This window comes from Elgaria multicarinata, chromosome 10 (genome assembly GCF_023053635.1).
Source record: "Elgaria multicarinata webbii isolate HBS135686 ecotype San Diego chromosome 10, rElgMul1.1.pri, whole genome shotgun sequence".
Lineage (NCBI taxonomy): Eukaryota > Metazoa > Chordata > Lepidosauria > Squamata > Anguidae > Elgaria > Elgaria multicarinata.
This window is the reverse complement of record NC_086180.1, coordinates 54,562,069-54,576,196: the sequence shown is the minus strand read 5'-3', so window position 1 is coordinate 54,576,196 and position 14,128 is coordinate 54,562,069. Positions and strand designations below refer to the sequence as shown.

The following is a 14,128-nucleotide window of genomic DNA, read 5'->3' as shown; positions in this document are numbered from 1 at the left end:
TAATCAGCACAAATACAAGTACAAATAAACACCATAAAACCTAATCTAAAAACAATACAATACAAAATTCCCATCCACTCCTCCACAGCCTAGAAAGAATACCACAAAAGCAGTCCACAGCTACTGGCCCACAACTAATATGTATAATATGTATAACTCATACATATGGCACATTGAATATTGAAATGTTTGTGCCACTCCACATGTTTATTTTTCATCACATCTGAATTACCAAATACATCTATTAAAATTAACACTCGCCAAATTAACGGTATTATTAAAAGGCTTCAAAAGTACCATAGATAAGGGTGCAATCCTATTTATGTTTAGATAGAAAAAAAAAGTCTTCCAATGCCCAGGATTCCCCAGCCAACCGTGCTGAATGGAGCATGCTGGGAGTTGTAGGACTTTTTTCTGTCTAAACATGTATATGATTACACCATGAACTGGCTTAAAGAGAAAGTTAGACATACCTGTAAGACAGACTACTTCTCAATAGTAATTAAGATGCCAGAAAAGAAAACTTACGGAGGGATCCTTTTAACAACTTCCTGAAGTATTCTTTCAACATTTGTTCCAAGTTTTGCAGAAATCTAAGACAATTTAAAAATGCAAGTTAGCCTCATTTCAAGCGAACGTTGTCAGTTCACACTAACCAGCAAACCACGAGGGCAGCATTGTATACTGGGTTGGATCCAGGATTCTGTCTTCCATGAACAGGAGGGCTCCACTCATGGAAGGCGCCTTCACACGATTTGGGGGGATCCTCCCAGAACCACAGATCACCCCATTCAGCGGTGTTCCCCCAAACCCTCTGTGTAGCATTTTCAAGTGGCTGGAGGGGCTACCATGGGGAGGGGGAGGAGAGGACAGTGAAGTCGTCTCCCACCAGCCCAATTGTATGTGCCTCAATCTGACCCAACCCAATTCATTCATGTTGCCCAGCTACAGTTGAAAAATTCCTTACTAGGAAAAATAATCAAGTACATCTTTTAACAGCTCACTCCACAGCAGTATTCAGCTACACAAGAATAGGACTGGCAAGAGGGCCTGGATACCAATACAGCTAAGAGAGCCTCCTGCTACTAACTGTCAATGCTGAGGACATCAGAGGGCAAAGAAGAAACAGTCCTTCACCTGTGAATTTTGCAATTAAGAATCTAATGCCTCAATTTGCTTTATTTTACTTCCTCCCTCCCAATCCCTTTTCCTTCTGTGCCGTGTCTTTTAGATTGTAATCCTGTAGGCAGGGACTGTCTTATTTCTTATCTTGGTAAACCATCTTGGGGGCCTTTGACTAAAGGGCGATATAAAAATGCTGTAAGTATGTAGAAAAACAGCTTATTTCAAACATGCTTCTAACAGAAAATTTGAGACTAAGAAACAATACTTGACAGCATATGCATTATGAATGAGGCAAACAGCTAAGGCATGCACTTCAGGCCACACAATATTTAAGCACATATAATATTTAATAGACTGCAATCCGCAGATCCAAACCACAGATCCAAGCATGCTAACATATACAAGCATTTCCGTACAAACACTAGCCAAATAGAGTGTCAGTGCACGATCAGCTAGATAGAGTGACAATGAAGTGGTCAGTACTTTCGAAGCTGGCTCTACCAACCACCTAATAGAGTTCCATTCCAGCAGAGATCAGCCTTGGGTGCCAGATGTTGGGTGATTTTACCCCTGACAACTGGGATGGCACTGTGTGTGCAAACATCTATTCCTTGCCATGTAGCACCATTCTAGATTAGGGTATATGACAAAAGGCTGAAATTCTATACACACTTTCTAGAGATTAAGTTTCACTAAACTCAGTGCAACTGACTTACGAGTAAACAAGAACAGGCATGCACTGTAAGGATATATTTTTATTTTATTTTTATTTTTTTTAAAAACCCACCAGTCAGGTTTCCATGAAAAAGGATTTTATCAGCAACCACCAAAAACATAAGTTTAGAAACCTAAAAAAGACTTCTTACCCTGATGCAGTCTTCTTTGGGGATATCAAATACCTTCTCAATTTGATTTTCAACCCTCTCAGGATTTGCATTCTTTAGATCAATCTGCAAAACAATGTTTTTGTTACACTAGCTTGACTGTTAGGACAATTCACACAATGCAACAGGAACTTGAAGTAAATTGCACTGCAGACTAAACGAAAGAAGACAAGCATATTCATTGACGTTCTGAAAAAATGTGTTGTCTTTGCACATTTGTTGTTGTTTCCCTTTGCCCCCGCTCACCCCACCCCATCCTTTACTAGCAACCCGGAAGGTTTTTGTGTCTTTATTAATAACCAACTTAGTGACCTGTAGCCAAGGAGAGAAAGCAGCCTAGTGACCTTTGTCTAGTTTGGACTTGAACTCCCATCACCCCCAGCCAACATGGGCAATGGTGAGGAATGCTGGGAGTTGCTGTCCAAAAGTCACAAGATTAGGGAAGGTTAATTTTGAACAACTACGTGAAAACAGAAGTCTTTGATTCACATCATAGTACCTAAAACTGCTATACTGTACAATACATCTATCCTTTTTTAAAAAAAAAAAAAAAAAAAGACAAATTCTCTGCCCGCAGCCTTACAGAACAATATGAACTACAAAAGAAAAGTATGGGAGTAGATGCAAAAAGAGGAAGTGAAATAAAACACACCTTTATAGAAGAAAATGCAGTGCAGAATAAGCAGATTTTAAATTATGTTGCTGTTTCGAAGAAGAAAGAGTAAATGAGAGTCACAGGGAAAGAAAAGACCCCTCCAAAAAAGGGAGAAGCCAGATGTGAAGCGCAATCCTATGCATGTTTACCACTGTTTTCAATAGGATTCACTCCCAGGTAAGTTTAGAGGATTGCAATCTCAGTGACCAAAGATAATTCAGCACTAAGGGAACAGGAGCCTTACCCAGAACGTTCAACTGAACATGATGAAACTTCAAGAAAAATCAAGCCAGAGAAATAGTGAGACCATAGAGGGTTTTAAAAGTAAGAAAATGTTTATAATGAATACATGCAGGAAAATAAAAGCATCACTGAAGAGAAATATTCAGAAATATACACAATCAAACCAACTGAGCTTCGCGTCTGTTACAAATGCACTAGGAGGGACCATGGGCAAGTCATTATTCTATATTTGTAAGCTATCTAAAAGTTATTAATATTGCATGACATGGGGAAAATTTACCTTGTTTATCACCGGGATTATTGAGAGCTGTGCTTCAAATGCAAGGTAAAAATTTGCTACTGTTTGAGCTTGAATACCCTAGAAGGAAACATCAGCAATAATAATAATAATAATAATAATAATAATAATAATAATTTATTTCTTGCCTGCCTCTCTATTTTGATCGAGGCGGGAAACAATAAACGATAAAATACATAATACTCAATTAAAACATTATATACATTGTTAAAAACATCCAAAAACATTTTAAAAACATCTTAAAATTCCACTGGATAGGCCTGACGGAAGAGATCAGTCTTTATAGCTTTCTTGAATGCTAGTAGACTGTTAAGTTGACGAGTCTCCCCCGGCAGGTCATTCCTCTGTCTGGGAGCAGCAGAAGAGAAGGTCCTCTGGGTAACAGTTGTTAATCTAGTTTTTGCTAGCTGAAGTAGATTTTTCCCAGAGGACCTGAGTGTGCGGGGCGGATTGTACAGGAGAAGATGATCCCACAGGTAGCCTGGACCCAAACCAAGTAGGGCTTTAAAGGTGACAACCAACACTTTATACTTTGCTCAGAAACTAATTGGCAGCCAGTGAAGAGATTTTAAAAATGGTGTAATGTGGTCACCCCTAGGTGTACTGGTGACCAGCCTGGCTGCCATATTTTGAACTAGTTGAAGTTTCCGGACTAGGCACAAAGGTAGCCCTATGTAGAGCGCATTGCAGAAGTCGAGCCTTGAAGTTACCAGTGTGTGCACTACCGTGTGCACTAACATATGAGAGCTTGTGCATGTTTTACTTTTTAAAACTACAGTTCCACAGAAAAGGAAATGTGCAAAGAGCATTGCTTGTATAACAAAAATAAGATGTAACTTGCCGCCCCCAATCATACCACAAGGGCCATTTCAGCAGAAACCAGGACTGAATGCAAACTGTCCTTCTGTTTCAGGTCCTGTGAATGTTGTAATGGGGGGGGGGCAGTCCAGCTCAGAGGTGTGGTCACACAGTGCTCTTCACATTGCTAAAGGGTGACCATATGGAAAGGAGGACAGGGCTCCTGTATCTTTGACAGTTGTATAGAAAAAGGAATTTCAGCAGGGGTCATTTGTATATATGGAGAACCTGGTGAAATTCTTTCTTCATCACAACAGCTAAAGAAGCAGGAGCCCTGCCCTCTTTTGTATCTAGTCACACTAGCCATGCTCCTGCAGCTTTAACTGTTGTGATGAAGAGGGAATTTCACCAGGTGCTGCATGCATAAAAATGACACCTACTAAAACTCCCTTCTCTACAGAACTGTCAAAGATACAGGAGCCCTGTCCTCCTTTCCATATGGTCACCCTAAAAGAGATAGATTAGCACTCCCAAACATGATAGACCATGAGCAAGCTCTTTCTCTAAGGCAGGGCTGCAGAACTTCAGGAGGGCTGGCTTACTCCCAATCTGTCCCTGGGCTCCCTAGATGTCCATGCATCTTTTTCCTGACTACCCTTTCCCCCGGCTGCCAATCATTTGGCATTTCCCTGGCTTTTATGCAGGCCCCCCGACCCCAACAGTACCAATTCTGTAAGATTGAAATGCGTCCCCTAAGACTTGGTTACTGGTAGTAAGAGCTTTAAGTTAAAGCACGATGGCGTTTTTGGAATTTTGCCCCCACCCCTTTTGCTTTTGGCCCTGCCCACCAGTGAAATGTGGCCCCCGAGAGCTTCTCCACAGTTGAATTTGGCCCTCAGGCTGAAAGATGTTCCCCACCTCTGCTCTAAAGGTTTAAAACACTGAAGCCCGCAGAAGGCACAAGTATTGGTGAAGGAAAGAACTGTGCCACTAATGGTGTCACAAGCACTAGCCCACGGTGCAGACGCAACCATCCACAAACATGCCAGTGACACAATGCACGCTCCACCAGAAGAAAGGAAATAAATCGCAACAAAGCATTGGGATTTGAATTCTAGGCAAGTGCAAATTCCTGCACCAGTATTTTCTTAAGGGAAATAAAGCTGTTCCTGTGCAACAACTTAAAAAAATATTGCTCTAAAAACAAAACTGATCAGCCATATGCTTCCGACACTGTGATCATCTAATGTTTATGAGCCCTCTAATCTTAAGGCAATATACTCCTCAACAAAACTATTTCTTAGTTTTGACTCAGTGGCTCTAGAGCTTTATTACCAATGCTGGCAACCATTTTGAATCTTGGTGCTTTACCATGTTTACTTCCAATCACCTCTGAGCAAACACTAAATTCCTCCATATCCTCAATGGAATTATGCAAGTTTCCTTGGAAATAAGTCTCACTCTACCCAATGGGGCATATTCCCTAGCCCTTGCAGCAACCAGGGACTCATGATGTTTGACACAAGGATGAGACTCTCAGACAGACAATAATCTCACATCATGTTTGCTTCACAAGAAAGGAATGTCTATGATGGACACCTAGTTGGCCCCTTTCTGCATTTTTTTTTAAATTATACATGGCAATCAATGGATCTTTTCTTGAAGCAATTATCCCTTATCTACATTTGGGAAAGGAAAGCTGCTCCTTCCTCCAGGAACAAAACACATGGATGTTACCCATATCATTTATACATCAGACAACCAAGGAAAATGCCGTTAAGACTCTACCTCATTTGCATCCACTACAAGCAAGACACCTTGACATGCCGACAACGATCGCGAAACTTCATAGTTAAAATCCACGTGGCCCTGAGCAAAAGGGAGGGAAAGTGTGATGCAGGAATTTCAAGAACAATGTTTACTTGACAGTTTGAGGCCTGGTGAAGACCATGAACAGGAAGTCATGGTGTAACCCATTTTGAGCCTGCTAACCAGAAGGCCTGAATCCAGTTTTAGCTATTTCATGAATTCATTTTCTGAGAGATGGAATAGAAGCTGCACCTAGCTATCTGGGAGGAGTGAGATAAGGGTGTTCTCCATGACAAAACGGAAATAGCTCTAATATCAATGGCCTCGTAATCTTGGTAGAACCGGTCATCCTAACATCCTAACCAGAACCCACCTCCACTATGAAGCCAATTAGGAAACCTTTCTTGACCTGTGATTGGTAAATTTCTATGACTGGGGAAATGTTTCAAGAAATTGTAATTTCATCCCAAATAAAGGTTTTAAGTCTTAGACCAGGAGAATATTGTCTCTGCACTCTTTTGAAGATGCCAGAAGAGCGAACAAATGTCTCCAGAGAGTTTCTATACCTAGTGATGAAGATTTCCGGAGGACTCACCAGCTCCATTGGCTGCAATCTTTGTAATCGCTCTCAGTAACATAGCTTCTTTGATTTTAATAAATTAACTGTATTTGTTTAACTGCACTTTGTTCAGTGATTAATTATAGGCCTACTTCACTCCTGCCTTGTAATAATGGGGTTTGATCTAACCCTCACAAAGGCATAATATGTCAGGACATGGCACCTCTGTGTCAACCAAATGACACAAGCAAACCAGAACTGATGGAACACAGCTACTAACTTTGCTCCAGCCCCACAATAAAGACCCTCACACCATGGCTCAGTTTCACAATACTCCAGCTATACTGATGATTAACTTACAGGTGTATCAATGAGATTTAAGAGGTAATTTGTTCCTTCGTGGTTATAAACAAGAGAAGCAGTCTGGGCTTTCACGGTGATTCCTCTTTCCCGCTCCACTTGCAATTTATCCAGCACCTGTTTATTATGCTCAGTTTTGGCAATTGTTCCTAAAGGGTCAAACATATGCAGTAATGAATGCACAACATAAGGAAGAAGATTACATGTTGCATCCAATTGTGCCTTTCTGCACAAAGAAGCCTCATTGCTCCAGTGGAGGCTTCCACCAACAGAAGGGGGAAGAAGGCAATTTTCACAAGTACCACCTTTCTTCTGCAGAAACACACACACCACTTCCCATGCTGTTTCAAAGTATCCCCCAATCCTCTGGAGCAGATCTTGGAGTGGGTGGGTGTGAGCAGGGGACTGCAGAGGGTATGGAGAATCAGAAAAAAAAAAAACCTCCTCCTACCACTTGCGTTTACAAAAGCCTTCACTTTATTAAAGAGACTTCTATAAGCAGAGAGGCATAATTTGATAACCATATTTATGCATAACCATATTTCGTGCTTCTATACCTATGGCTACTTTTTTAAAAAAAGACTCATTTGTATGTATTGTTTTTCGAAATGTATTAATATTAAGAAAGCTGTGATACGCATCATTGTTCTAAAGTTCAGCATAGCAACCAGTGTGGACCTAATCATGGTGAACATGTTAGAATTGATGCGACATAAAGTTAATTTTGACACCTGTGCTGCAGAGGTCTCCATGGTAGGGCAGGACAAAACAAATGCTATCATGCCCAAAGGTTTTAACGTGCAATCTCAAAACTTATGTACAGCCACTACTCAGATAGCCTTCCACAATCCTGTCTTAAATGCCAAACTACAGATAGGCCATTTAAGACCAGCAGGATGTATCTGACTTTGCAGGCCTTTCCCACAAACATGTAGCCAAGTAACTGCCCTATACACAAAACAGTGGGGGGGGGGGATGGGGGACAGGCACTTTGGAGAACTGGGTGTAACCCGCAGGGCTAATGTTGCCTACTTCTGCTCCTCAAATTGGAATTTGTAGATATTACAGGACTGCAGAACCTCAGGTAAGGGGCCAAATCAAGTCTTCCCCTGGCCCACTCCAAGATCCTTCGGTGATTTCCTGGGTTTTATACAATTCCCTCACCTCCCCAATTCCAAAAGGTTTTAATGCCTCTCCTAGGGCTTGGTTTACTGGCAAAGGAGCATAAAGCTACAACATGTACCAACAATATGTCATAATTTTGCCCCCTCCCCTTTGCCTTTAGCTCCACCCACTAGAACGCAGCCCCCAAGAGATTCTCCAAAATGGGATTTGGCCTTTATGCTGAACGATGCTCTGTAGCCCTGGTCTAGAAGTTCTGCCTACAAAGCTAGTGAGAAGAGATGGCAATTTACCAATGAAAAATGAGCTAACAGCTCTGCACATTCTGTGGACACGTCCACATACTGCAAACAAGACAAACTCTACTAGTCATAAGTCTGCTAAGATTTGCATCGCACATTTGCCTCCACGAGTTGAATTTTTTAAAACTTGAAAAGAAAATGTTTGGCATGGAAGGAGATGATGGGAGAACAGGTAAATGGAGCATGGAGAATTTCCATGCTTCTCATGGCAATAAGGTTTAAGCAGTTTTAGGAAATGAAAGCCCACTGTAGTTTTACAGCAGACATTTAAAAGATATCATAAAACTTCAACTCATTTAAATAGGACAGACACTCTGGAGTTGCCTGCTTCAATGACTCTAAAAATATACACTTTGGCACTGCAATAAACTAAATATTATGAACTGCTACCATAGAGAAAATATTTTATTTTAAGTATGGTAAATGCAAAACGTTAGATTTTAAGTATGGAAACCTTAAATATTTGGAAGCTTCCTAGTAAATCCATATTGCTACACAATGTCAGTATATAAAAGAAACCTGGCATTAGAATTGTATTGCTGTGTGTGCATAACTAAGTAAGACAGAGGCAAATGAAGCATAACCCAGTAATAGGAGACATAATGCCTACTGTAAAATTACTTCACCTGTTATTTCCAGCAGTCTATCCGCAAGAGTACTTTTGCCATGGTCTACATGAGCTATTATGCTGAAATTTCTAACATTTTCAACTGGAAACTTTGACATATCCACCGCATCCTAAAACACATAAAAGAAAAACATCACAAATTGTTAAGCACCCAGGGCATTGAACAAATCACATACCAGAATTTGAACCTTTGCCAATGCATTTATTCTCTCATTAAACCATAAGATACTATTTTACGTTTTCCACTCTAGGATACAAAATGAAAAAAGGAACGGCAGCCTCATGTGAGTTCATGATTCTAACGCTACATTGCCTGCAGTGAGTGAGCAGCTATTTCTGCAACTGAGGCAACTAGAATATTGTAAAAACTGGTGCTTAAACTGCAATCCTGTGTACACTTGCTTGAGAGTAAGTGTCACTGAACATGGTAGGACTTATTGGCGAGTACACATGCAGAAGTAAGGGGGAAGGGGAGAAAAGGAAAGTTCAGTTGCACAAGTGGAAGTCAGTTCGCGTAATGTTGCTTGTATGCCCTGGCAGTCAAATAATTTAACAGATAGATCATGGCTCAGTCGTGAAATACACGCTTTAGGGCGCAATCCTACTGACTGTAGCCGTGATGATTAGAAGCCCCCGAACACAGAAGATTCCAAGTATCCTATGCAGGCAAGAGGAGGGGCACAGGTGACCTTCACCTCCTCATCCTCCTGTGCTGCATATTTTGCCTTTTAGCCCATCTAGCAACAGTGTTTCAAAGAGGGAGGGAAGGAGGCTGGTGGAGGCTCAGGACAGTTCTTTGTAAAAACACAATACACACTGATGGCACTATATCAATCTTGTCCTTTATTACTTCATCTATTAAAATACGTACAGACTGCTTTTCATCCATAAGGCCCTCAAGGCTACCACCTCCACTTAAAACGTTGATCTTAGTTGGCAGGATGGGAAAGGATCTCCACGAGATCGTAGAAACCCAGCCTGAGTAGAATACTACACTAGAGAGACTGGTGGGTTTTTTTTAATGAACTTTTGAACTCCAGTTGCTAGGGTAAGAAGCAGGAGGGACTGTTGCCTTCCCAGAGGCAGGTGGCTAGGCATGGTTGTAACAGGTAGACCTTGCTTTCAATCCAGCAGGGTAGTTCTTATTTGAAAGGAAAGTCCCCTTCTTACCTCTGTTCATTTTCCATGTTAACTGGATGAGTGAAGGTCACAAGAAAGAACATCAGAGGAGAGAGATAAGGAGTCGCAAGGCCATGGAGGGCTTTGAAGGAAGGAACAAGAAGTTGGCGCAGGATCCAGGAGTGGACCAGAAGCCAGTGAAAGGATTGAAGGAGTAGTCACATGGTCAGAGCAAGAGGAAAAATTTTGGCAGCAGAGTGCTGGATGAATGCAAGTGAATGAAGGCAGGACAACGGAAGACCAGGGGAGAAGACTGCAGATGACCAGGGAACAAACAAGAGTTTTCACTTAAAGGACACACAGGAGGGCTGTGGAAGCAGTGACTTTGCGGGCCTTATGGACAAAAGGCAGTCTATACATATTTTTAAAATGACATGCAGTCTTTAACAGTAACTCTTAACTGATTTCACACAACAATCCAAAATGTAATTACTTGGAGATACATTCCATTGCGATAAATGGGACTTACTTCCAGGTAAACGTGCTTAAGATTAGAATATTCTAGAAAAATCTTTCACTTCTCTGATACTCAGTAAAATAAAAATGTGACGAAAGGGTATACAACCCAGCAGAATACAACCCAACAAATCAATATCTGTAACGTGCTATGGAAATGTCATTAAGGGCGCAATCCTATAGACTGATGGCTGGGAATTCTGGGAGTTGTAGTAACTTTTCTGTCTAAATGCACGTCGGATTGTGCCTTAAATATATTTAATCTGCAGCTAGATTACTGATAAAAATGAAAAGAATACTGAAATCAATTTTAGCCTACAGGTATATATATAAGTACACAAGCCTCTGTCACCTTGCCAGTTGCAGAGTGATTTTGCCTGGGAAACACAGTACGATGTGCAGGAGGTTTTCCCATCCACAGATACGGAAAGATGCCAGCATAATTTGTCTTCTTTAGACGAACACAAAGATACATTGCCCTTTTCACAAGTGCAAGCATGCTTTTGAGATAGCTGCAGGAGTCACCGTTCAGACTGAGGTATGTCAAACCACGCTTTTAGGACAATGTATAGATTCGGCCACTGGTTCAGCATAGTGTTTCCCCAGATATGCTTGTTTCTATAACAGCCAAGGAATCCTTAACCCAAACACATTTCCAAACAGTTTTTTTTAATGAAGAAAAGTATTTTCAGTACAGGGTAGAAAGATCCAAGGCTCACAGCGGTTAGGTTACCCTTCCTTTACATGGATTACACGCTGGGCTAAACCTGTAAAATGAGAAAGCATAAAGTTAGGTGCTTAAAAATACACTAAACCTGTTCTAAAATCAGAATGTGAGACTAGAAAGACATTTCTCTGTTCCATCAAGCTCTTCTTCTGTTCCTCTTAGAGATGTGAAAGTTTGGGAGAGAGAGAAAAAAATCCCCCCACCCCCAAATTTCCAAAAATTCCTGGTGGGAAAAATTCTCTTATATTCTATTACTTCAATCCATGTGTTCTTTGCTCTTATTTTAGAAGTGTCAGCTTATTAATTTGGGCAAAATCAAGAGATGGAGACTGCCTGTTTGCAATACCACAAATGACCATTCTTTCAGGAAGCTCTCATGTAGCTTAAATAAAGAGTTGAGATGGCTGAGTTAAATCTTGAGAGTCAGTGTGGTGTAGTGGCTAGAGTGTTGGACTGGGAATCACAAGATCCGGGTTCTAGTCCGCACTTGGCCATGGAAACTCACTGGGTGACTTTGGGCCACTCACAGACTCTCAGCCCAACCTACCTCACAGGGTTGTTGTGAGGATAAAATGGAGAGGATTATCTACATCACCCTGGGTTCCATGGGAGGAAAAAAGGTGGGATATAAATGTAATAATAAATAAATCTTGCATTGCTCAAAGAACCCAAGTCTGTTCTACAAGCCTAACTGCATGCATGGCCTATTAACTATTTAATCATCATTTAAATTTGTTGTTAAAGCTTTAATGGAATAACCGTATCAATTACTGTCATTGCCTGCCATTAACTTGCATAACCTGAGCAGCCCATTCAGCTCTACTGCTGCTCAAGTTCACTGCTATTAAGTTCAATGATTATTCACTCAGCTGGTGTTTGTTTCAGAATTGCTTCATTGCTTACATTACCACATGAAAGGCATTCCATGTAGGACTAAACATGCAATCTGCAACTGCACATTCCGATTTTCCACTGCAGGTACATATGCTGGGAAGTTACAACTGGCCATGGCTTCCATGTTCCCACAGTGAAAAACAAATGTAGGTGACAATTTACATCAGCAGTGGGCAACTTGTGATTCTGGACTGCAGCTCCCATCATCACTCACTATAAGATATATTGGCTAGGGCTGATGGTGTGTTAGGTGAAAACATCTGGACAAAAAGATTGCACACTGATTCCTACAGAGAAACTTACGCAGAATAGTGGTAGAGTGAAGTGGCAGAATTCTAGGATATTTAAATGTGGAGGGGGGCATATATTTGAAAGCTTCTCTACATAAAACAATATGTTTCAGAACTGGTACAGACACAAACTTTTTAAAAAGAGCAACAGAATCTTGTGGCACCTTAACAGCCAACACATTAATTCTGGCATGAGTTTTTAAACTGTTTTTTTTTTCTGTTTGCATCAGCACATGCTCACATGTACAGAACACCCACAAGAGCAGATATTCACGGGGGATTAGGCAGGTGAAGCAATATCTGAACCAGCACTTAGTTGTGCGTTCCATGTATGAATGGAACAATTTGACAAGCAATGTTAAGGGAGCTAACTTTTAATGCCTCGAGTTATCTTGGACATCTCGGCACTAGTCTGGAAAAACAATGTGGTTTAGTGACTGTGGAGTGTTGAGCTAGGACTGGGGAGGATGCTGGTTAGAATCTCCAACCATCCCTAAAGCTCTCTGGGTGACCTTGGGTCACTCATTGTCTCTACCTCACAGGGTTGCTGTAAGAATAAGGGAACAGTGGGACAGAACTGTAACAAAGAAACGAATGTCACCCATAACCTTCCCCCGCTCCCATTCAGGGGTTGTATCCAATGTCCGTCCTACTTAGAGTAGACCCACTGAAGTGAATAGGACTTAAGCAAGGCTAACATTAGGCACAGCCCCTTGTCCCCACCACACTATACCCTACCCCAGAAGCAAGGGAGAAGGAAGAGGCGGTTCTTGGGCGCAATGAAACCAGCGGATACACCGCACCCGCTTGCCATACCCCACCGAGGCTTCCAATAACACTCCTAACAGATCCCCACCGCCTAACGTGACACAACAGACTGAAGGACGTTAAGGCTGGCTGCCATCCTATGGGTCAGCCACGAGGCTCAGCGCACCAGTGCTCACCCATCACCACCGCTAATCAGACTCAGACACCACAGACTTCCGGGACTGAGACGCCGCGCCTCGCCATGGAACCAATCAGCTTGGGAACCTTTTCCTATCTCTATGGGCGAAATGGACTCAGATGCATAGAGACAGAAAGGGTAGAGGAACTCACACATACTAGTTTCCGTTTTTGGTTACGTGCTCGGTTTTGCACCTTAGAGGGGATGAAAGCACTACGTGTCTGAATGCATGTGAATGGAGTACAACGCAGCCTGCATTTAGCTCTCGGGTGGGAAAAGAAAATGGAGATAGACATGACAATAAAGCTAAGTTTAACTATTGGGGGCCGGTGGCTCCAATTTCAATGGCTGCCGAACCCATTTTGGGGGAAGGGTTTAGCACCTTGGGCTGGCTGTGACTGAAATCCAGGATGGATTCACGTTCCCACCAAAATTTGGGCCCCCAGCCTTCATTGGGTTTATATTTTCTGCAGGCTGAGGATTATGTTTGTGTGTACAGACAGATATTTTTGGTGGGGTGCGCTAATACATTGCATGTTCCCAGGTATAGTGCTAACAGTGGATTAAAAGGGAGCGGGGACTACACTGCAGCGTTGTCATAAAGGACGCTCTCACCTTTAGTGTTTCCTCCCTCCCTGTCCTCCAATATGAGGATAACAACACTGGACTACACTGCAGGGCTGCCATAAGGGGATCTCGGCAACAGTCTGTATTATTGGAATAATAATGCTTCAGGGTTTGCTGTAAGTCAATTACAAAACATCAACTTTCCCATCTGCAATATGGACAAAACTACTATAGACTATATTTGCATCGACAGGACAACATTTCTTTAAACAATCACATTTTTTTC

The 14,128-nt window shown here is 41.7% G+C and overlaps 1 protein-coding gene across 3 annotated transcripts in view; it reads right to left on the bottom strand.

Annotated features, from left to right (window-relative positions):
* Positions 1-13,337, bottom strand: part of GUF1 (GTP binding elongation factor GUF1) — a 29,481-nt gene extending 16,144 nt beyond the window's left edge. The window contains exons 1-8 of one of the 3 annotated variants that reach the window (XM_063135352.1): positions 13,274-13,337; positions 10,771-11,185; positions 8,782-8,893; positions 6,732-6,880; positions 5,792-5,872; positions 3,188-3,265; positions 1,992-2,075; positions 529-593 (exon numbers count right to left, since the gene is read on the bottom strand). In XM_063135352.1, coding sequence (XP_062991422.1) covers positions 529-593; positions 1,992-2,075; positions 3,188-3,265; positions 5,792-5,872; positions 6,732-6,880; positions 8,782-8,893; positions 10,771-10,917 — 716 coding nt within the window. In that variant the 5' untranslated portion in view covers positions 10,918-11,185; positions 13,274-13,337. Of the gene's footprint in view, positions 1-528; positions 594-1,991; positions 2,076-3,187; positions 3,266-5,791; positions 5,873-6,731; positions 6,881-8,781; positions 8,894-10,770; positions 11,186-11,692; positions 11,713-13,263 lie in introns of those variants that run through there. The other 2 variants (XM_063135353.1, XM_063135354.1) reach the window with 2 other exon arrangements.
* Positions 13,338-14,128: the final 791 nt, after the last annotated feature.